This window comes from Pseudophryne corroboree, chromosome 5 (assembly GCF_028390025.1).
Source record: "Pseudophryne corroboree isolate aPseCor3 chromosome 5, aPseCor3.hap2, whole genome shotgun sequence".
In the NCBI taxonomy this organism is placed as follows: domain Eukaryota; kingdom Metazoa; phylum Chordata; class Amphibia; order Anura; family Myobatrachidae; genus Pseudophryne; species Pseudophryne corroboree.
Genome location: NC_086448.1, coordinates 686,431,415 through 686,454,436, shown reverse-complemented (window position 1 = coordinate 686,454,436; position 23,022 = coordinate 686,431,415). Strand labels below are relative to the sequence as shown.

The 23,022-nt window shown below is 48.5% G+C and overlaps 1 protein-coding gene across 1 annotated transcript in view; it reads left to right on the top strand.

The window, feature by feature from the left end:
• The window catches only part of GGH (gamma-glutamyl hydrolase), a 56,671-nt gene that overhangs the window by 8,612 nt on the left and 25,037 nt on the right, over positions 1-23,022 (top strand). The window contains exons 2-3 of the mRNA XM_063923782.1: positions 736-850; positions 16,856-16,906. Coding sequence (XP_063779852.1) covers positions 736-850; positions 16,856-16,906 — 166 coding nt within the window. The remainder of the gene's footprint in view (positions 1-735; positions 851-16,855; positions 16,907-23,022) is intronic.

Sequence of the window (23,022 nt, the reverse complement as noted above, 5' to 3'; positions counted from 1 at the left end):
GTTGCGCTTTACATTGGAAAAACAGTAATCGAACAAAACTGGGTAATAACAGACAGTTATACCCCTTTTCCACTAGCTCAAAAAACACGGGTAAATGCACGGGGGCGCGCATTTACCGGTGTTTTTTGCTAGTGGAAAAGGGTCCCCCCGCAAAAACCCAGATTAAGTGACCCGTAACTCCTACCCGGGTAACTACCTGGGTAGGACACGGGAATGATCCGGGTAGGGTTGTAGTGTAAACAGAAGCCGTGTCGATGCGACACGGCTCCCGTTTACACTGTATGGAAGGGCGGCGCTGAGAGATCATGTGATCTCACAGCGCCGCCCCTGCTGCGTTTCTAGCAGCGTCGCCAACCCGGCAATATGCCGGGTTGGTGAGCGCAGTGGGAAAGGGGGCTGAGCATGGGCCGCAGCCGGGTAGCACCCATGTCAGGCTCCCGGCTGCGACCCGTGCTTAGTAGGTGGAAAAGGGGTATAATAGAGGTAGGAGGGCACTGCTCACAAGCTTACAATCTATAGGAAAATAGGCATTGATACACATGGAAAGATGCTACCTATTGCATAATGGTCCACCAGGTTGCATAGGTTCTCAATCGGCCATCGCTGATACTTTTAGTGGGATTTCTTGTGCTGTGCTGTACGTAGGAAAATGACTCCCTCAGCAATCCCAACTTTATCTCGGATGCTTTCCTTTTTGCAATCTCATTTTCTCATAGCTCTCTATTTTCCATGCAGGAGTATTGGCACAAGAGACACACTTTCACAACCTGCTGCCACTTGGCCGTTCGTACATTGCTGCATCTTATGTTAAGACTCTTGAATCAGCTGGAGCAAGAGTTTACCCTATAAGGTAACTGTTCTTTATCATGCCATTTTATCAATGTCAAGTTTGTCTGCAACAGGGATATTCCCCTGACTGGCAGAATTATTGTGGTCCCACCCTCACCTTAGTTATAGAGAAGCAGTGTGCTTGCTATTGTAGTCATGGTTATTGGATTTTAGAGACCCACGGACATAAAAGAAGACTTGAAGCTCATTTTATAACTGAGCTATAACAGCGCAGTACTTTGAAGTGATGGATTTTAGCCTTGCCAACATGCAAATTTGCAGCCCAATCCATAAACCCACATATGGGTTTATGGATCTTGTAGTCCACAAACTAGAATTTGGCTGCACTTATTATGTATGAGGCAGACAGTTAAATTGCACAACTGGGCCAGACATTTTTTATTTTTATTTTAAATCACATTTATTTATAGAAAGATTTTTTTGTACAAATGTCAAAACAAGCAAAACGTGTTAAACAAAATTTAGGATAGACATGAGCATGGAGTCACATGTCATAGCACGACAGATCAGTCCCAACCAAAATACATTAAAGGGAGGTGGCCTGACGGCAATTGGGTGCAGAACAGCATATTAAACCAATCCAGGCAGTACAAGTAAGAGCAGTAACAAATAAGAAATCTGGTCCAGTCATATTGTACACGATACAAGTATTTTAAAGTAAAGCAACACTAATATACATACAGTAGCTGTCATGTTGAGTAGATATAATGACAACCAGAGCCCAGGTAGCACAGCCGGGGATGAAGGCGCCCACGGCAGTCCCGCCGGCGCCGGATCCAGCCGGTCGGGCCGGATGACAGGACGGCAGGAATTCAATGGGAACACATACATTTCAATGTATGTGTTCACAGCCGCACTGTGTTCCATTGAAATACCATGTGTCACTGGCCGGATCCTGTTCTGCAGGATCCGGCAGAACAGGATCCATGTGCACACAAAACCCCCCTCCCAGCCAAGCGGGTCCCGCTGAAGGCCGCTGTGTGTGGCCCTACCCTTAAGAAAATAAACAAATATAGAAAAAGACCCATATTATAAATTTTGTACGCAACTTGTATACTGTACCCCAACTGCAGTACAGCTGTATCTCTAACAACCAGCTACATCTACCTATATGCCCTAACTACTGTACTATCCACCCATTATACCAACCCCCCCCCCCCCTTAGAACCTGAGACCTTAAACAATGAACATGGGTGCAGCAATAAAATATTTTGGAGAGAGTAAAGTTAAACACTAAATAATCAAAAGTGTAATGGGAGGTTACTGTTTTATTCTCTGTGCAGTCACCAGGGTCTTATTAAGGGTTCTGGGTGCCCTAGGTAATACACTATAGCATCCACTGTCCTGCTACTAAATTCAGATCACGGTTCTTGTGCATGCTCAGGAAATCACCATTTATACAGCACATGTGCATGTAATGAAGGCTATTCAACTGACATGTTTGATCTTGGCATCCTGTGATCTAATGATGTTTGCAGAGTGTCAAGGTGACTTTTTAGCTTCTGGAGAATGCGAGGAAGACTAATGATGTATGCAGCTCTTCAGGCTGGTACCCAGATGGCGCAGTAGCACAATTTACATAAAGGTTTTAGGAGTTCGTTTTATGGTCACATGGCCTCAGTCATCTGGTAGTCACTTAAAGAATCTCCCTCAACATCGCCTCAGGATGGCTGGATAAGTAACAATCTTATTTAATTGAGTTATGCAGCCACAGTCATCTGGTAGTCACTTTAAGAATCTCGTCTCAGCTAAATGGTACTTTAAGAATCTCCCTCAACACTCCTCAGGATGGCTGGAAAACTGGATCCGGTCAAGATCCCAGCGGTCGGGATCCCGGCAGTCAAAATACTGGCGCCGGGATCCTGACCCTAATCGGAATGCGTCATCGGCATCCTGAATAGGGTAATGAGGCCGGTGCTGGAAACCCAACCATGCCCTGGCTGTCAGGAGAGGTAAGCCGGGGGTAAAGGAGGGAGTGTTTAGGTTAGGCTGCGGGTAGGGAGAGTTAGAAGGGCATTGGGCGAAGGTAATTATGCTGTATACTTCCCCTGTCTGGATTCAGCATTACCTCCCCCTATCGGGATGTCACGGTCCGTATTCTGACCACCGGCATCCCAACCGCTGGCGTATTCTACCCAACCCTGGATAACTAACAGTTTTCTTTAATTTTCACCCTCAATATGGAATAATTTAGATCTTCATGTTCATACCCGAGTGCTAGCTGTATGGTGCCCTAGGCTACAGCCTAATGGTTGATCGGCACAGGCAGTCACAGATAAAGTCCTTTCTCTGATAGTACTCATGGATGCTCTACCAATTATCTCTACTTGTTCTACTGTAGTCTCTTCCCACTAAATAGTGCTACCTCCTCCTCAAAGTTCACTTATCGTATCCCCCTTTTCATACTCCTCTGGATATCACCCATATTTCTCTGACGTCCTAGTGGATGCTGGGACTTCCGTAAGGACCATGGGGAATAGCGGCTCCGCAGGAGACTGGGCACAAAAAGTAAAAGCTTTAGACTAGCTGGTGTGCACTGGCTCCTCCCCCTATGACCCTCCTCCAAGCCTCAGTTAGATTTTTGTGCCCGAACGAGAAGGGTGCATGCTAGGTGGTTCTCCTGAGCTGCTTAGAAGTAAAAGTTTAAATAGGTTTTTTATTTTCAGTGAGTCCTGCTGGCAACAGGCTCACTGCATCGTGGGACTAAGGGGAGAAGAAGCGAACTCACCTGCGTGCAGAGTGGATTGGGCTTCTTGGCTACTGGACATTAGCTCCAGAGGGACGATCACAGGTTCAGCCTGGATGGGTCCCGGAGCCGCGCCGCCGGCCCCCTTACAGAGCCAGAAGAGCGAAGAGGTCCGGAGAAATCGGCGGCAGAAGACGTTCCTGTCTTCAGATAAGGTAGCGCACAGCACTGCAGCTGTGCGCCATTGCTCTCAGCACACTTCACACTCCGGTCACTGAGGGTGCAGGGCGCTGGGGGGGAGCGCCCTGAGACGCAATAAAACATGTTTAAACCTTATATGGCTAAAGAAATACATCACATATAGCTCCTGGGCTATATGGATGCATTTCACCCCTGCCAGTTTTCCTAAAAAAAGCGGGAGAAAAGGCCGCCGTGAAGGGGGCGGAGCCTATCTCCTCAGCACACAAGCGCCATTTTCCCTCACAGTTCCGCTGGAAGGAAGGCTCCCAGACTCTCCCCTGCAGTCCTGCTACAGAATCAGGGTAAAACAAGAGAGGGGGGGCACTATTGGCAGCTAATATAAAACAGCAGCTATAAAGGGAGTAACACTTACATAAGGTTATCCCTGTATATATATAGCGCTCTGGTGTGTGCTGGCAAACTCTCCCTCTGTCTCCCCAAAGGGCTCGTGGGGTCCTGTCCTCTTTCAGAGCATTCCCTGTGTGTGTGCTGGGTGTCGGTACGATTGTGTCGACATGTATGAGGAGGAAAATGATGTGGAAGCAGAGCAATTGCCTGTGTTAGTGATGTCACCCCCTAGGGAGTCGACACCTGACTGGATGGTCGTATTTAAAGAATTACGTGACAGTGTCAGCACTTTGCAAAAAACTGTTGACGACATGAGACAGCCGGCAAATCAATTAGTGCCTGTTCAGGTGTCTCAGACACCGTCGGGGGCGCTAAAACGCCCGTTACCTCAGATGGTCGACACAGACCCAGACACGGATACTGAATCCAGTGTCGACGGTGAGGAGACAAACGTAATGTCCAGTAGGGCCACACGTTACATGATCACGGCAATGAAGGAGGCATTGAATATTTCTGACACTACAAGTACCACAAAAAAGGGTATTATGTGGGGTGTGAAAAAACTACCAGTAGTTTTTCCTGAATCAGATGAATTAAATGAGGTGTGTGATAAAGCGTGGTTTCCCCCCGATAAAAAACTGCTGATTTCTAATAAATTATTGGCACTATACCCTTTCCCGCCAGAGGTTAGGGCGCGTTGGGAAACACCCCCTAGGGTAGATAAGGCGCTCACACGCTTATCAAAACAAGTGGCGTTACCGTCTCCCGATACGGCCGCCCTTAAGGAACCAGCTGATAGAAGGCTGGAAAATATCCTAAAAGGTATATACACACATACTGGTGTTATACTGCGACCAGCAATCGCCTCAGCGTGGATGTGCAGTGCTGGAGTGGCTTGGTCGGATTCCCTGACTGAAAATATTGATACCCTGGATAGGGACAGTATATTATTAACTATAGAGCATTAAAGGATGCATTACTATATATGCGAGATGCACAGAGGGATATTTGCACCCTGGCATCTAGAGTGAGTGCGATGTCCATTTCTGCCAGAAGAGCGTTATGGACGCGACAGTGGTCAGGTGATGCGGATTCCAAACGACATATGGAAGTATTGCCGTATAAAGGGGAGGAGTTAGTTGGGGTCGGTCTATCGGACCTGGTGGCCACAGCAACGGCTGGAAAATCCACCTTTTTACCCCAGGTCACCTCTCAGCAGAAAAAGACACCGTCTTTTCAAACTCAGTCCTTTCGTTCCCATAAGGGCAAGCGGGCAAAAGGCCACTCATTTCTGCCCCGGGGCAGAGGAAGGGGAAAAAGACTGCACCAGGCAGCCTCTTCCCAGGAGCAGAAGCCCTCCCCCGCTTCTGCCAAGTCTTCAGCATGACGCTGGGGCCTTACAAGCGGACTCAGGCACGGTGGGGGGCTGTCTCAAGAATTTCAGCGCGCAGTGGACTCACTCGCAAGTGGACCCCTGGTTCCTGCAGGTAGTATCACAGGGGTACAAATTGGAATTCGAGACGTCTCCCCCTCGCCGGTTCCTGAAGTCTGCTCTACCAACGTCTCCCTCCGACAGGGAGGCGGTAGTGGAAGCTATTCACAAGCTGTATTCCCAGCAGGTGATAATCAAGGTACCCCTCCTACAACAGGGAAAGGGGTATTATTCCACGCTGTTTGTGGTACCGAAGCCGGACGGCTCGGTGAGACCAATTTTAAATCTAAAATCCTTGAACACTTACATAAAAAGGTTCAAATTCAAGATGGAGTCACTCAGAGCAGTGATAGCGAACCTGGAAGAAGGGGACTATATGGTGTCTCTGGACATCAAAGATGCTTATCTCCATGTCCCAATCTACCCTTCTCACCAAGGGTACCTCAGGTTTGTGGTACAAAACTGTCATTATCAGTTTCAGACGCTGCCGTTTGGATTGTCCACGGCAACACGGGTCTTTACCAAGGTAATGGCCGAAATGATGATTCTTCTTCGAAGAAAAGGCGTCTTAATTATCCCTTACTTGGACGATCTCCTGATAAGGGCAAGGTCCAGGGAACAGTTAGAGGTCGGAGTAGCACTATCTCAGGTAGTGCTACGTCAGCACGGGTGGATCCTAAATATCCCAAAATCACAGCTGATTCCAACAACACGTCTACTGTTCCTGGGGATGATTCTGGACACAGTCCAGAAAAAGGTGTTTCTCCCGGAGGAGAAGGCCAGGGAGTTATCCGAGCTAGTCAGGAAACTCCTAAAACCAGGCCACGAGAGTCCTGGGAAAAATGGTGGCTTCTTACGAAGCGATTCCATTCGGAAGATTCCATGCAAGAACTTTTCAGTGGGATCTGCTGGACAAATGGTCCGGATCGCATCTTCAGATGCATCAGCGGATAACCCTATCTCCAAGGACAAGGGTGTCTCTCCTGTGGTGGTTACAGAGTGCTCATCTTCTAGAGGGCCGCAGATTCGGCATTCAGGATTGGATGCTGGTGACCACCGATGCCAGCCTGAGAGGCTGGGGAGCAGTCACACAGGGAAGAAATTTCCAGGGCTTGTGGTCAAGCATGGAAACGTCTCTTCACATAAATATCCTGGAACTAAGGGCCATTTACAATGCCCTAAGTCAAGCAAGGCCTCTGCTTCAGGGTCAGTCGGTATTGATCCAATCGGACAACATCACGGCAGTCGCCCACGTCAACAGACAGGGCGGCACAAGAAGCAGGAGGGCAATGGCAGAAGCTGCAAGGATTCTTCGCTGGGCGGAAAATCATGTGGTGGCACTGTCAGCAGTGTTCATTCCGGGAGTGGACAACTGGGAAGCAGACTTCCTCAGCAGACACGACCTCCACCCGGGGGAGTGGGGACTTCACCCAGAAGTCTTTCAAGTGATTGTAAACCGTTGGGAAAAACCAAAGGTGGACATGATGGCGTCCCGTCTCAACAAAAAACTGGACAGATATTGCGCCAGGTCAAGGGACCCTCAGGCAATAGCGGTGGACGCTCTGGTAACACCGTGGGTGTACCAGTCAGTGTATGTGTTCCCTCCTCTGCCTCTCATACCCAAAGTACTGAGAATCATAAGAAGGAGAGGAGTAAGAACTATACTCGTGGCTCCGGATTGGCCAAGAAGGACTTGGTACCCGGAACTTCAAGAGATGCTCACGGAGGACCCGTGGCCTCTACCTCTCAGAAAGGACCTGCTCCAGCAGGGACCTTGTCTGTTCCAAGACTTACCGCGGCTGCGTTTGACGGCATGGCGGTTGAACGCCGGATCCTGATGGAAAAAGGCATTCCAGATGAAGTCATCCCTACCCTGATCAAAGCCAGGAAGGATGTAACTGCGAAACATTATCACCGCATTTGGCGAAAATATGTTTCCTGGTGTGAGGCTAAGAAGGCCCCCACAGAGGAATTTCAACTGGGTCGTTTCCTGCATTTCCTGCAAGCAGGACTGTCTATGGGCCTAAAATTAGGATCCATTAAGGTTCAAATTTCGGCCCTGTCGATCTTCTTCCAGAAAGAACTGGCTTCATTGCCTGAAGTTCAGACGTTTGTCAAGGGGGTACTGCATATACAACCTCCTTTTGTGCCACCAGTGGCACCTTGGGATCTCAATGTAGTTTTAGGGTTCCTAAAATCACATTGGTTTGAACCACTCACCACTGTGGAATTAAAATTTCTCACATGGAAGGTGGTCATGCTGTTAGCTCTGGCGTCAGCCAGGCGTGTCTCAGAAATGGCGGCTTTGTCATATAAAAGCCCTTACCTAATTTTTCATTCAGACAGGGCAGAATTGAGGACTCGTCCTCAATTTCTCCCTAAGGTGGTTTCAGCGTTTCACATAAACCAACCTATTGTGGTGCCTGCGGCTACTAGGGACTTGGAGGACTCCAAGTTGTTGGACGTAGTCAGGGCCCTGAAAATATGTTTCCAGGACGGCTGGAGTCAGAAAATCTGACTCGCTGTTTATCCTGTATGCACCCAACAAGCTGGGTGCTCCTGCTTCTAAGCAGACGATTGCTCGTTGGATTTGTAGTACAATTCAGCTTGCACATTCTGTGGCAGGACTGCCACAGCCAAAATCTGTTAAAGCCCATTCCACAAGAAAAGTGGGCTCATCTTGGGCGGCTGCCCGAGGGGTCTCGGCTTTACAACTTTGCCGAGCAGCTACTTGGTCAGGGGCAAACACGTTTGCAAAATTTTACAAATTCGATACCCTGGCTGAGGAGGACCTGGAGTTCTCTCATTCGGTGCTGCAGAGTCATCCGCACTCTCCCGCCCGTTTGGGAGCTTTGGTATAATCCCCATGGTCCTTACGGAAGTCCCAGCATCCACTAGGACGTCAGAGAAAATAAGAATTTACTTACCGATAATTATATTTCTCATAGTCCGTAGTGGATGCTGGGCGCCCATCCCAAGTGCGGATTGTCTACAATACTTGTATATAGTTATTGTTACAAAAAAATCGGGTTGTTTATTGTTGTGAGCCATCTTTTCAGAGGCTCCTACGTTTATCATACTGTTAACTGGGTTCAGATCACAGGTTGTACAGTGTGATTGGTGTGGCTGGTATGAGTCTTACCCGGGATTCAAAATCCTTCCTTATTATGTACGCTCGTCCGGGCACAGTATCCTAACTGAGGCTTGGAGGAGGGTCATAGGGGGAGGAGCCAGTGCACACCAGCTAGTCTAAAGCTTTTACTTTTTGTGCCCAGTCTCCTGCGGAGCCGCTATTCCCCATGGTCCTTACGGAAGTCCCAGCATCCACTACGGACTATGAGAAATAGAATTATCGGTAAGTAAATTCTTATTTTTCTGACTAAAATTCCTATCTCTGGAATGTTTTTCTATATTGATAGTCTTTCAGCCTGCAATCAGGGCCCTGGGGTTCCCAAACAGGCCTGCATTTATCCACTGTAATAATACTACAGTGCCTTATTTCAATTGCATTGGAGCAGAAGGCAGTATTGGTAAAAGTAGTTTTTTGAATATGGCCCTCATTCCGAGTTCGCTCGCTAGCTGCTTTTAGCAGCATTGCACACGCTAGGCCGCCGCCCTCTGGGAGTGTATCTTAGCTTAGCAGAATAGCGAACGAAACATTAGCAGAACTGCTACTAAATAATTCCCTGCAGTTTCTGAGTAGCTCCAGACCTACTCCTAGATTGCGATCACCTCAGTCCGTTTAGTTCCTGGTTTGACGTCACAAACACGCCCTGCATTCGGCCAGCCACTCCCCCGTTTCTCCAGCCACTCCTGCGTTTTTATCTGGCACGCCTGCGTTTTTTACCACACTCCCTGAAAACGTCCAGTTTCCGCCCAGAAATACCCACTTCCTGTCAATCACACTACGAACACTCGAGCGATGAAAAAACGTCGCTCGAGCTTGTGTGAAAGTACAAAGTTTTTTGTGAAAGTACTTGGTACCATGCACATTTTTGCCGTTTTTTCATCTGATTGCTGCGCTGCGAAAATCGTCAGCGAGCGATCAACTTGGAATGACCACCATTATTCATACATAGAGATGCAGCTGATGGGTCATAGCTGATCAGCATAAGTGTCCTGGTTACTTAGTAGCTGGGGCGGCTTTTCCAGAAGAGAGGAGGCCAAGGAGTTGAAGCCTAGCCGGCGCCTTAGATCACCATGTACGACTGATGGGCAATATGTTTCTAACATTGGGTAAGCTAGGTGAGAGGATACAAAACCTTGCCCCCCTCAAATAACGCTAAACCCTCCCACTTTTGAATGTAATTATAACATGTTTTTATTTGTATTTTTGTGAAAACATCTAAACAAAAAACAAAGTATAATAAACACAGAATTCCCCTGAATAAGAACATTGTATACATTGTATCTATAAAATAATGGGTGTACATTTATGCTTCTGGTGCCCCTTTTCCAGTTGTGCCAGATACAGGTAGCTTGATATCAAGTGTATAAATGCATCCGGAATACAAGTTATAGCAGACATCTCATCAACTCAAACTCCCTCCAGAATTATGGGAGCCACAAAATTACACTTTCCAATGAGTCTGCGTCAAAATCAGATGTATCACTAATGCCCCTTTCAGACCGCCTGAGGCAGGTCGCACGCGAGAGCCATACATGGGTGCAGCCCGCCTCAGGCCCTCACCACCGCTGTCCCTAACCCTGCATATTGCCAGGTTGGTGACGTCAGCGGTGACGCGGGTGGGGGCTGTGCTTGGAGATCACATGATCGGGTTGCATCGACCCGGCTTCCCGATCTCACAGCACAGCGAGCCAGGTTGAACACACATTCAACCCTGCTCGCTACCCGAGTTGCAATACCGGGTCCCTCGACCCAGATTATTCCAACTGGGCCCTTTCCGACCGCACAGCAATACTGGTTATGCGCGCTCATGTGCATTAACCTGAGTTGAAAGCTGGCGGTCTGAAAGGGGTATAAGGGACATGCTTGATTTGATTCTCCAAACCCTACTGTACTGAACTCGCACAATAACACCCTCAGCCAGATGCTCCAACCGGCAAGTCCAATCTACTGTATCATTTAGCTGTGCATATATACACCTCTCCTATAATGAGGCCTAAAATGTAAATGCCCGTACACACTAGCCGATATATCAGCCGTTTTATTGAACGGCCGCTATATCGCGGGTCCGTCGGCCAGTGTGTATGGGCGATATGTCTGTAAACTCCATCGTTTACAGACATATTGCGTCGGCCCTGCAGCGCAGCTGACAGCCAATATCTACCGATATATTGGCGCCCCGCTGTGTGTGTATGGGCGGTCGGCCGACCGCCCGTACACATGCTGCGGCAAACGGCAGTGATTGGCACCTGAACTGGGCGGGTGTGGGTACACGCCCGCCCAGTTCATGACGTCAGTCCCCGACTGATCAGTCTGTGTGTATGCACAGCACACTGCCCAATCCATCCATAGATATATCTGCCAATCAATTGATCGGCAGATATATCTATCAGTGTGTACCCACCTTTGGACCTCAAGGAGGAACCTTTATTTCTCTAACGTCCTAGTGGATGCTGGGAACTCCGTAAGAACCATGGGGAATAGCGGGCTCCGAAGGAGGCTGGGCACTCTAGAAAGATCTTAGACTACCTGGTGTGCACTGGCTCCTCCCACCATGACCCCCCTCCAAGCCTCAGTTAGATTTCGTGCCCGGCCGAGGTTGGATGCACACTAGGGGCTCTCCTGAGCTCTTAGAAAGTTATAGTCTTAGAATTTGTTATTTTCAGTGAGACCTGCTGGCAACAGGCTCACTGCAGCGAGGGACTAAGGGGAGAAGAAGCGAACTCGCCTGCTTGCAGCCGGATTGGGCTTCTTAGGCTACTGGACACCATTAGCTCCAGAGGGATCGACCGCAGGCCCAGCCTTGATGTTCGGTCCCGGAGCCGCGCCGCCGTCCCCCTTACAGAGCCAGAAGCAAGAAGATGGTCCGGAAAATCGGCGGCATGAAGACTCTGTCTTCACCAAGGTAGCGCACAGCACTGCAGCTGTGCGCCATTGCTCCTCTCACACACTTCACACTCCGGTCACTGAGGGTGCAGGGCGCTGGGGGGGGCGCCCTGAGGCAGCAATAAAAACACCTTGGCTGGCTAAAATACCTCAATATATGGCCCCAGGGGCTATATATGAGGTAAATACCCCTGCCAGAATTCCATAAAAAACGGGAGAATAGGCCGCGAAAAAGGGGCGGAGCCTATCTCCTCAGCACACTGGCGCCATTTTTCCCTCACAGCTCGGCTGGAGGGAAGCTCCCTGGCTCTTCCCTGCAATTCTACAGTACAGTAAGAGGGAAAAGAGAGGGGGGGCATTAAAATTGGCACTGTATACAGTATATTATATAAAAGCTATTAGGGACATAACTCAGTTAGTCCCTGTATATATATAGCGCTCTGGTGTGTGCTGGCATACTCTTACTCTGTCCCCCCAAAGGGCTATTGTGGGTCCTGTCCTCGTTTAGAGCATTCCCTGTGTGTCTGCGGTGTGTCGGTACGGCTGTGTCGACATGTTGAATGAGGAGGCTTATATGGTGACAGAACAGAGGCCTATATATGTGATGTCGCCCCCTGTGGGGTCGACACCAGAGTGGATGGATAGGTGAAAGGTATTAACCGACAGTGTCAACTCCTTACATAAAAGGGTGGATGACGTAACAGCTGTGGGACAGCCGGCTTCGCAGCCCGCGCCTGCCCAGGCGTCTCAAAGGCCATCAGGGGCTCAAAAACGCCCGCTCTCTCAGATGGCAGACACAGATGTCGACACGGAGTCTGACTCCAGTGTCGACAAGGTGGAGACATATACACAATCCACTAGGAACATCCGTGACGTGATCCCGGCAATAAAAAATGTGTTATACATTTCTGACTTTAACCCAAGCACCTCTAAAAATGGGTTTTAGGTTTGGGGAGAAAAAACAGGTAGTGTTTTGTTCCCCCATCAGATGAATAAATGAAGTGTGTGAAAGCGTGGGTTCCCCCGTTAAGAAACTGGTAATTTATAAAAAGTTACTGATGGCGTACCCTTTCCCGCCAGGTGGATAAGTTACGCTGGGAGATATCCCCTAGGGTGGATAAGGCGCTCACACATTTGTCAAAAAAGGTGGCACTGCCGTCTTAGGATACGGCCACTTTAATAGGTACCTGTTGATAAAAAACAGGAGGCTATCCTGAAGTCTGTATTTACACACTCAGGTACTAGACTGAGACCTGCAGATAGTGCTGCTGCAGCGTGGTCGGTGACCCTGTCAAACAGGGATACTAGTTGGCAAACATAAAAACATATTAAAGACGTCGTCTTATATATGGGGGATGCACAGAGGGATATTTTGCCGACTGGCATCCAAAATAAATGTAATGTCCATTCTGTCAGGAGGATATTAGAGACCTGTCACTGGACAGGTGATGCTGACTTAAAAAGCGCATAGAGAGCCTTATAAGGGTGAGGAATTATTTGGGGATGGTCTCTGGGACCTCGTATCCACAGCAACTGCTGGGAAGAAATAATTTTACCTCAAGTTTCCTCACAGACAAAGGTACAGTCCTTTCGGCTTCAGAAAAGCAAGCGGGTCAAATGGCGCTTCCTTTCTGTACAGAGACAAGGGTAGAGGGAAAAAAGCTGCACCAGTCAGCCTGTTCCCAGAATCAAGATTCTTCCCCCGCCTCCTGTGAGGCCACACCATGACGCGGGTGCTCCACAGGTGTAGCCAGGTACGGTGGGGGGCCGTCTCAAAAATTTCAGCAATTAGTGGGCTCGCTCACAGGTGGATCCCTGTTTCTTTCAAGTAGTATTTCAGGGGTACAAGCTGGAATTCGAGATGTCTCCCCCCAGCCGTTTCCTAAAATATGCCTTGCTGACAACTCCCTCAGGCAGGGAGGCTGTGCTAGAGGCAATTAATAAGCGGTATTCCCAGCAGGTAATACTCAAGGTGCCCCTACTTCAACAAGGACGGGGTTAGTATTCCACACGGGTTGGGGTACCGAAACCGCATGGTTCGGTGTGACCCATTTTATATTTAAAATCCTTGAACACAAAAATTCAAGTTCAAGATGGAATCGCTCAGGGCGGTTATTCCAAGCCTGGACGAGGGGGATTACATGGTATCCTGGGACATCAAGGATGCTTACCTGCATGTCCCCATTTACCATCCTCGCCAGGAGTACCTCAGATTGTGGTACAGGATTACCATTACCAAGTCCAGACACTGCCGTTTGGACTGTATATGGCACCGAGGGTGTTTTATCAAGGTAATGGCCGAAATGTTGATACTCCTTCAAAAAAAGGGAGTTGTAATTATCCCGTACTTGGACAATCTCGTTATAAGGGCGAGGTCCAAGGAGCAGTTGGTAGTCGGGGTAGCACTATTTTGGAAAGTGCTACAACAGCATGGTTGGATTCTAAACAGTCCAAAGTCACAGCTGGTTCCTATGACATGTCTACTGTTCCTGGGGATGGTTCTGGACATAAACCAGAAATAGTGTTTCTCCCGGAGGAGAAAGCCAAGGAGTTGTCATCTCTAGTCAGAGACCTCCTGAAGCCAAAATAGGTAGCGGTGCATCATTGCACGCGAGTCCTGGGAAAAATGGTAGCTTCCTACGAAGCAATCCCATTAGGCAGGTTCCATACAAGAACTTTTCAGAGGGACCTGTTGGACAAGTGGTCCGGATCGCATCTTCCGATGCATAGGCTGATAACCCTGTCTCCAAGGACCAGGGTATCTCTACTGTGGTGGCTGCAGAGTGCCCATCTTCAAGAGGGCCGCAGGTTCGGCATACAGGACTAGGTCCTAGTGACCATGGATTCCAGCCTTTGAGGCTGGGAGGCAGTCACACAGGGAAGAAATTTCCAGGGACTTTGGTCAAGTCAGGTTATTTCCCTACACATAAATATTCTGGACCTGAGGGCCATTTACAATGCCCTGAGGCCGGCAAGGCCTCTGCTTCAAAACCAGCCGGTACTGATCCAATCAGACAACATCACGGCAGTCGCCCATGTAAACCAACAGGGCGGCACAAGAAGCAGGATGGCGATGGCAGAAGCCACAAGGATTCTCCGATAGGCGGAAAATCATGTGTTAGCACTGTCAGCAGTGTTCATTCCCGGAGTGGACAACTGGGAAGCAGATCTTCTCAACAGACACGACCTCCACCCGGGAGAATGGGGACTTCCTCCAGAAGTCTTCCAATAGGATTGTACACCATTGGGAAAGGCCACAGGTGGACATGATGGCGTCCCGCCTCAACAAAAAGCTATAAAAGATATTGCACCGGGTCAAGGGACCCTCAGGCGATAGCTATGGACGCTCTGGTAACACCGTGGGTGTACCAGTCGGTTTATGTGTTCTCCCCTCTGCCTCTCATACCAAAGGTACTGAGAATAATAAGAAGGCGAGGAGTAAGAACGATACTCGTGGATGGCCAAGAAGAGCTTGGTACCCAGAACTTCAAGAATTTATATCAGAGGACCCATGGCCTCTGCCACTCAGACAGGACCTGCGGCAGCAGGGGCCCTGTCTGTTCCAAGACTTACCGCGGCTGCGTTTGTCGGCATGGCGGTTGAACGCCGGATCCTGAAGGAAAAGGGCATTCCGGAGGAAGTCATTCCTACGCTTACTAAAGCCAGGAAAGAGGTTACAGCAACTCATTATCACCGCATATGGCAAAAATATGTTGCATGGTGTGAGGCCGAAAGGGCCCCAACAGAGGAATTTCAACTAGGTCGATTTCTGCATTTCCTGCAAGCAGGAGTGACTATGGGCCTTAAATTGGGTTCCATTAAGGTACAGATCTCGGCTCTGTCGATTTTCTTTCAAAAAGAACTAGCTTCAGTACCTGAAGTTCAGACATTTATAAAAGGAGTGCTGCAGAGTCAGCCCCCGTTTGTGCCTCCTGTGGCACCTTGGGATCTCAACGTGGTGTTGAGTTTCTTAAAATCACATTGGTTTGAACCACTAAAAACTGTGGATCTGAAATATCTCACGTGGAAGGTGGTTATGTTATTGGCCTTGGCTTCTGCCAGGCGATTATCAAAGTTGGCGGCTTTGTCTTGTAAAAGCCCTTATTTGAATTTCCATATGGATAGGGCAGAATTGAGGACTCGTCCCCAGTTTCTCCCAAAGGTGGTGTCAGCGTTTCACCTGAACCAGCCTATTGTGGTGCCTAGGCTACTAGGGACTTGGAGGACTCCAAGTTGCTAGACGTTGTCAGGGCACTGAAAATATATGTTTCCAGAACGGCTAGAGTCAGAAAATCTGACTCGCTGTTTATCCTATATGCACCTAACAAGCTGGGTGCTCCTGCTTCTAAGCAGACTATTGCTCGTTGGATTTGTAGTACAATTCAGCTTGCACATACTGTGGCAGGCCTGCCACAGCCAAAATCTGTCAATGCCCATTCCACAAGGAAGGTGGGCTCGTCTTGGGCGGCTGCCCGAGAGGTCTCGGCTTTACAACTTTGCCGAGCAGCTACTTGGTCAGGGGCAAACACGTTTGCAAAATTCTACAAATTTGATACCCTGACTGAGGAGGACCTGGAGTTCTCTCATTCAGTGCTGCAGAGTCATCCGCACTCTCCCGCCCGTTTGGGAGCTTTGGTATAATCCCCATGGTCCTTACGGAGTTCCCAGCATCCACTAGGACGTTAGAGAAAATAAGAATTTACTCACCGGTAATTCTATTTCTCGTAGTCCGTAGTGGATGCTGGGCGCCCATCCCAAGTGCGGTTTATCTGCAATACTTGTACATAGTTATTGTTAACTAAATCGGGTTATTGTTGAGCCATCTGTTGAGAGGCTCTATTATTTCATACTGTTAACTGTGTTTCATATCACGAGTTGTACGGTGTGATTGGTGTGGCTGGTATGAGTCTTACCCGGGATTCAAAATCCTTCCTTATTGTGTACGCTCGTCCGGGCACAGTACCTAACTGAGGCTTGGAGGGGGGTCATGGTGGGAGGAGCCAGTGCACACCAGGTAGTCTAAGATCTTTCTAGAGTGCCCAGCCTCCTTCGGAGCCCGCTATTCCCCATGGTTCTTACGGAGTTCCCAGCATCCACTACGGACTACGAGAAATAGAATTACCGGTGAGTAAATTCTTATTTTAACAAACTGGTAAATTATTGTGCTGCATTAGGGAAGCTTATTTATTCTGCAGCAAAAGGGCAACAGATGTGATCTGACAGTCTCTGCTAAGAATCTTGAGCGTCTGCAGTTATTTAACTTGGTATCAATTCTTCGTCTTTTCAGGATCAATCTCTCTGAGTCAGAGTATGTGAAGATCTTCAATTCGATTAATGGGTATGTCTGTAACACATCCAGCCACTAACTATCCATCTGTAACATGGTCCCAAATAAAATGGAAAATTATAATTCACATATATATCAAGTTATCCCTAACATACCGACTCCCAAGAATCCCCCTTTTGAATTTTTATATGTGTATTCCACAGAAGATATATATATATATATATAGAAGATATAATATATATTAGTGTGTATGTATACTATACTGTCGAGTCACATTATTATGACCACCTCCTACATTTGACGTGGGTATATAAGGTGTGCGATATGCCGTCTGCACACATATCACCCGTTGCTGTAATGGGTAAAATACAGTCTTCCTGAAGCTCGAGCTTTGGAAAGTGGTGGCTTTCCTTTTCTCCCTCCCCAGCACAGGCGCTGCCAGGAAAAGGCTGCCATTGGTCCTGCAGCAACATTTTGAATGGGCCCCTGTCCCAATACTTCTAGAGAGACACTTCTCTGCGGCAGTTGTTAATTTTATGCCCTATAATAGTGCTCTAGTTCATAGGTTCTCAAACTCGGTCCTCAGAACCCCACACAGTGCATGTTTTGCAGGTAACCCAGCAGGTGCACAGGTGTATTAATTGCTCACTGACACATTTTAAAAGGTCCACAGGTAGAGCTAATTATTTCACTTGTGATTTTGTGAGGAGATCTGCAAAACATGCACTGTGTGGGGTCTTGAGGACCGAGTTTGAGAACCTGTGCTCTAGTTCATTTAGTAGTGCCTTATTTAATGTTATACCCCATAGTAGTGCCAGAGTTTCTTTTATGAATCGCAGTAGTGCTTAAGTTCACCCTATGTCACATTTCAGAGCGGCCAGTACACATTATGCTGCACAGTATCCCCAATTCACATTATGATATTTAGTGCTCCCTGTTCATATTTTGCCTCATTAGTGCCCCGGTTCATATTATATAATATAATATAATGCCTTCCAGTTCATTTCATACCATACTACAATGAGCCAATCCAGGGGCATACATATATATATTGTAGGCCCCAAGGAAAAAGTTTGAAAAGACCCCTACGTACTACCCAATGGCGAAAAAATAAGATTTTAAACCTACCGGTAAATCTTTTTCTCCTAGTCTGTAGAGGATGCTGGGGACTCCGTAAGGACCATGGGGTATAGACGGGCTCCACAGGAGACATGGGCACCTAAAAGAACTTTTAGTATGGGTGTGCACTGGCTCCTCCCTCTATGCCCCTCCTCCAGACCTCAGTTAGAGAACTGTGCCCAGAGGAGATGGACAATACGAGGAAAGGATTTTGTTAATCTAAGGGCAAGATTCATACCAGCCCACACCAATCATACCATATAACCTGGAATACACATAACCAGTGAACAGTATGAACTAACAACAGCATCGGTCCAAGACCGATTCTAACTGTAACATAACCCTTATGTAAGCAATAACTATATACAAGTCTCGCAGATTTTCCGCACTGGGACGGGCGCCCAGCATCCTCTACGGACTAGGAGAAAAAGATTTACCGGTAGGTTTAAAATCTTATTTTCTCTTACGTCCTAGAGGATACTGGGGACTCCGTAAGGACCATGGGGTTTATACCAAAGCTCCCAATCGGGCGGGAGAGTGCGGATGACTCTGCAGCACCGACTGAGCAAATGCAAGGTCCTCATCAGCCAGGGTATCAAACTTGTAGAATTTAGCAAAAGTGTTTGAACCCGACCAAGTCGCTGCTCGGCAAAGCTGTAATGCCGAGACGCCCCGGGCAGCCGCTCAAGAAGAGCCCACCTTCCTAGTGGAATGGGCCTTTACTGAATGCGGTAACGGCAATCCAGCCGTAACATAAGCCTGCTGAATCGTGTTACAGATCCAGCGAGCAATAGTCTACTTCGAAGTAGGCACGTCAATCTTGTTGGCAGCATACAGGACAAACAATGCTTCTGTTTTCCTAATTCTAGCCGTCCTGGCTACATAAATCTTTAAGGCCCTGACTACATCCAGGGACATGGAATCCTCCAAGTCATTCGTAGCCACAGGCACCACTATAGGTTGGTTCATATGAAATGAAGACACCACCTTAGGTAAAAGTTGAGGACGAGTCCTCAATTCCGCTCTATCCACATGAAAAATCAAGTAGGGGCTCTTGTGAGACAAGGCCGCCAATTCTGACACACGTGGCAGATGCCAAGGTTAACAACATGACCACCTTCCAGGTGAGAAATTTCAACTCAACCGTTTTAAGGGGTTCAAACCAGTGAGATTTAAGGAACTGCAACACCACGTTCAGGTCCCATGGTGCCACTGGGGGCACAAAAGGAGGCTGGATGTGCAGCACTCCTTTTACAAAAGTCTGGACTTCTGGAAGAGAAGCCAATTCCTTCTGAAAGAATATCGACAGGGCCGAAATCTGTACTTTATCAGAGCCTAACTTTAGGCCCATATCCACTCCTGTCTGTAGGAAGTGGAGAAAACGACCCAGATGGAAATCTTCCATAGGAGCATTCTTTGTTTCACACCAAGAGACATATTTCCGCCAGATACGGTGATAATGTTTTGCCTTCACCTCCTTCCTAGCTTTTATTAGAGTAGGTATGACCTCCTCCGAAATACCCTTCTCAGCTATGATCCGGTGTTCAACCGCCATGCCGTCAAACGTAACCGCGGTAAGTCTTGGAACATGCAGGGCCCCTGCTGTAACAGGTCCTCCCTTAGAGGAAGAGGCCAAGGATCTTCTGTGAGCATCTCCTGAAGATGATCTGAGTACCAGCCCTTCGAGGCCAGTCTGGAACAATGAGTATTGTCTGTACTCTTTTTCGTCTTATGATCCTCAACACTTTTGTGATGAGAGGAAGAGGAGGAAATACATAGACCGACTGGAATACCCATGGCGTTACCAGAGCGTCTACTGCTATTGCCTGAGGGTCCCGGGACCTGGCACATTACCTCCGAAGCTTCTTGTTGAGGCGTGATGCCATCATGTCTATTTGAGGAACTCCCCAGAGACCCGTTATCTCTGCAAAGACTTCTTGATGAAGTCCCCACTCTCCTGGATGGAGATCGCGTTTGCTGAGGAAGTCTGCTTCCCAGTTGTCCACTCCCGGAATGAAGACAGCTGACAGAGCACTTACGTGATTTTCCGCCCAGCGAAGAATCCTGGTGACCTCCGCCATTGCGACTCTGCTTCTTGTCCCGCCTTGGTGGTTCACATGAGCCACTGCTGTGACATTGTCTGATTGAATCAGAACCGGTAGGTTGCAAAGAAGACTCTCCGCTTGTCGAAGGCTGTTGTATATGGCCCTTAATTCCAACATGTTGATGTATAGACAGGACTCCTGGTCTGACCACAGTCCTTGAAAATTCCTTCCTTGTGTGACTGCTTCCTACCCTCGGAGGCTCGCGTCCGTGGTTACCAGGACCCAGTCCTGAATGCCGAACCTGCAATCGTCTAGAAGGTGAGCACTTTGCAGCCACCATAGAAGAGATACCCTGGCCCTGGGGGACAGTGTTATTTTTTGATGTAATAGTAGATGGGACCCGGACCATTTGTCCATAAGATCCCATTGAAACGTCCTTGCATGGAACCTGCCGAAGGGAATGGCCTCGTAAGTTGCCACCATTTTCCCCAGAACCCGAGTGCAGTGATGAACTGACACTCTTTTTGGCTTTAGCAGGTCTCTTACCATCTTCTGGAGGTCCTGGACTTTTTCCAACGGGAGGAACACTTTCTTTTGTTCCGTGTCCAGAATCATTCCTAGGAACGCTAGTCAAGTTGTCAGAACCAACTGTGACTTTGGCAGATTGAGAATCCACCCATGTTGCTGAAGCACTCTCCGAGAGAGTGACACGTTTTCCAGTAATTGCTCTCTTGATCTCGCTTTTATCAGGAGATCGTCCAAGTATGGGATAATTGTGACTCCTTGCTTGCGCAGGATCACCAATAGTTCCGCCATTATCTTGGTGAAAATCCTCGGGGCCGTGGAAAGCCCAAACGGCAACGTCTGAAACTGATAATGACAATCCTGTACCGCGAATCTCAGGTACTCCTAATGAGAAGGATATATGGGGACATGAAGGTAAGCATCCTTTATGTCCAGCGACACCATAAAATCCCCCCCTTCCAGGCAGGCTATCGCCGCTCGGAGCGATTCCATCTTGAATTTGAATCTTTTCAGGTACAGGTTTAGGGATTTTAGATTTAAAATAGGCCTGACCGAACCATCCGGCTTCGGGACCACAAATAGGGTTGAATAATACCCTTTTCCCTGTTGGCTCAGGGGAACCTTGATAATCACTCGCTGTTGACACAGCGTTTGAATTGCAGCTAGCACTACTTCCCGCTCCTCTGGGGTAGAAGCTGGTAAGGCCGACTTGAAAAATCGGCGTGGGGGCACCTCTTCGAATTCCAGCTTGAAGCCCTGGGAGACTATTTCCATCACCCAAGGGTCCACGTCTGACTGAACCCAGACTTGGCTGAATAGTCGAAGGCGTGCCCCCACCTGTGCGGACTCCCGCAGGGGAGCCCCAGCGTCATGCGGTAGACTTAGCGGAAGCCGGGGAGGACTTCTGCTCTTGGGAACCAGCCGCAGCAGGTGTCCTCTTGCCTCTACCCTTACCTCTGGCGAGGAAAGAGGAGCCCCGACCTCTTCTGGATCTATGCGACCGAAAGAACTGCATCTGATATTGTGGGGGTTTCTTTTGCTGTTGGGGAACAAAAGGTAAAAAGGTAGACTTACCCGCGGTAGCTGTAGAAACCAAGTCCGCGAGGCCGTCCCCAAACAATACATCACCTTTGTAAGGTAAAACCTCCATATGCCTTTTTGAGTCTGCATCCCCCGTCCATTGGCGGATCCATAAGGCTCTTCTTGCCGAAATAGCCATAGCATTGGCTCTTGAACCCAGTAATCCAATGTCTCTTTGAGCGTCCCTCATATATAAGACTGCGTCCTTAATATGAGCTAATGTTAACAAAATTGTATCCCTATCTAGGGTATCAAGGTCAGCTGACAGGGTATCTGTCCAAGCTGCTACTGCACTACATACCCATGCCAACGCAATTGCCGGTCTAAGCAAAGTACCAGTATGTGTGTAAATAGACTTTCTCTGACGTCCTAGTGGATGCTGGGAACTCCGTAAGGACCATGGGGAATAGACGGGCTCCGCAGGAGACTGGGCACTCGAAGAAAGAATTAGATCTACTGGTGTGCACTGGCTCCTCCCTCTATGCCCCTCCTCCAGACCTCAGTTAGAATCTGTGCCCGGCTCGAGCTGGTTGCACACTAGGGGCTCTCCTGAGCTCTTAGTAAAGAAAGTATTTGTTAGGTTTTTTATTTTCAGTGAGATCTGCTGGCAACAGACTCACTGCTACGAGGGACTTAGGGGAGAGAAGCGAACCTACCTGCTTGCAGCTAGCTTGGGCTTCTAGGCTATTGGACACCATTAGCTCCAGAGGGATCGAACACAGGCCCAGCCTCGGTCGTCCGGTCCCGGAGCCGCGCCGCCGTCCCCCTTGCAGAGCCAGAAGACGGAAGATTCCGAGGAGAAAATCGTCGGCTGAAGACTCCGGTCTTCATTAAGGTAGCGCACAGCACTGCAGCTGTGCGCCATTGCTCCCCATGCACACCACATACTCCGGTCACTGATGGGTGCAGGGCGCTGGGGGGGGGGGGGGGGCGCCCTGGGCTGCAATTAGATTACCTTAAAAAATGGCAAAACACACATAATATAGTCTAATACACTATATATGTGTGAAAATCCCCTGCCATAATATTAATAAAAGAGCGTGAGAAGTCCGCCGTAAAAAGGGGCGGGGCTATCTCCCTCAGCCCACTGGCGCCATTTTCTCTTCACAGTTCTGCTGGAAGACAGCTCCCCAGGCTCTCCCCTGCAGTTTCCAGGCTCAATAGGGTAAAAAAGAGAGGGGGGGCACTAAATTTAGGCGCAATACTGTGTATTATAGCTGCTATAGGGAAAATCACTTTGTATAGTGTAAATCCCTGTTATATAGCGCTGTGGTGTGTGCTGGCATACTCTCTCTGTCTCCCCAAAGGACTTGGTGGGGTCCTGTCCTCAGTCAGAGCATTCCCTGTGTGTGTGCGGTGTGTCGGTACGGCTGTGTCGACATGTTTGATGAGGAGGCT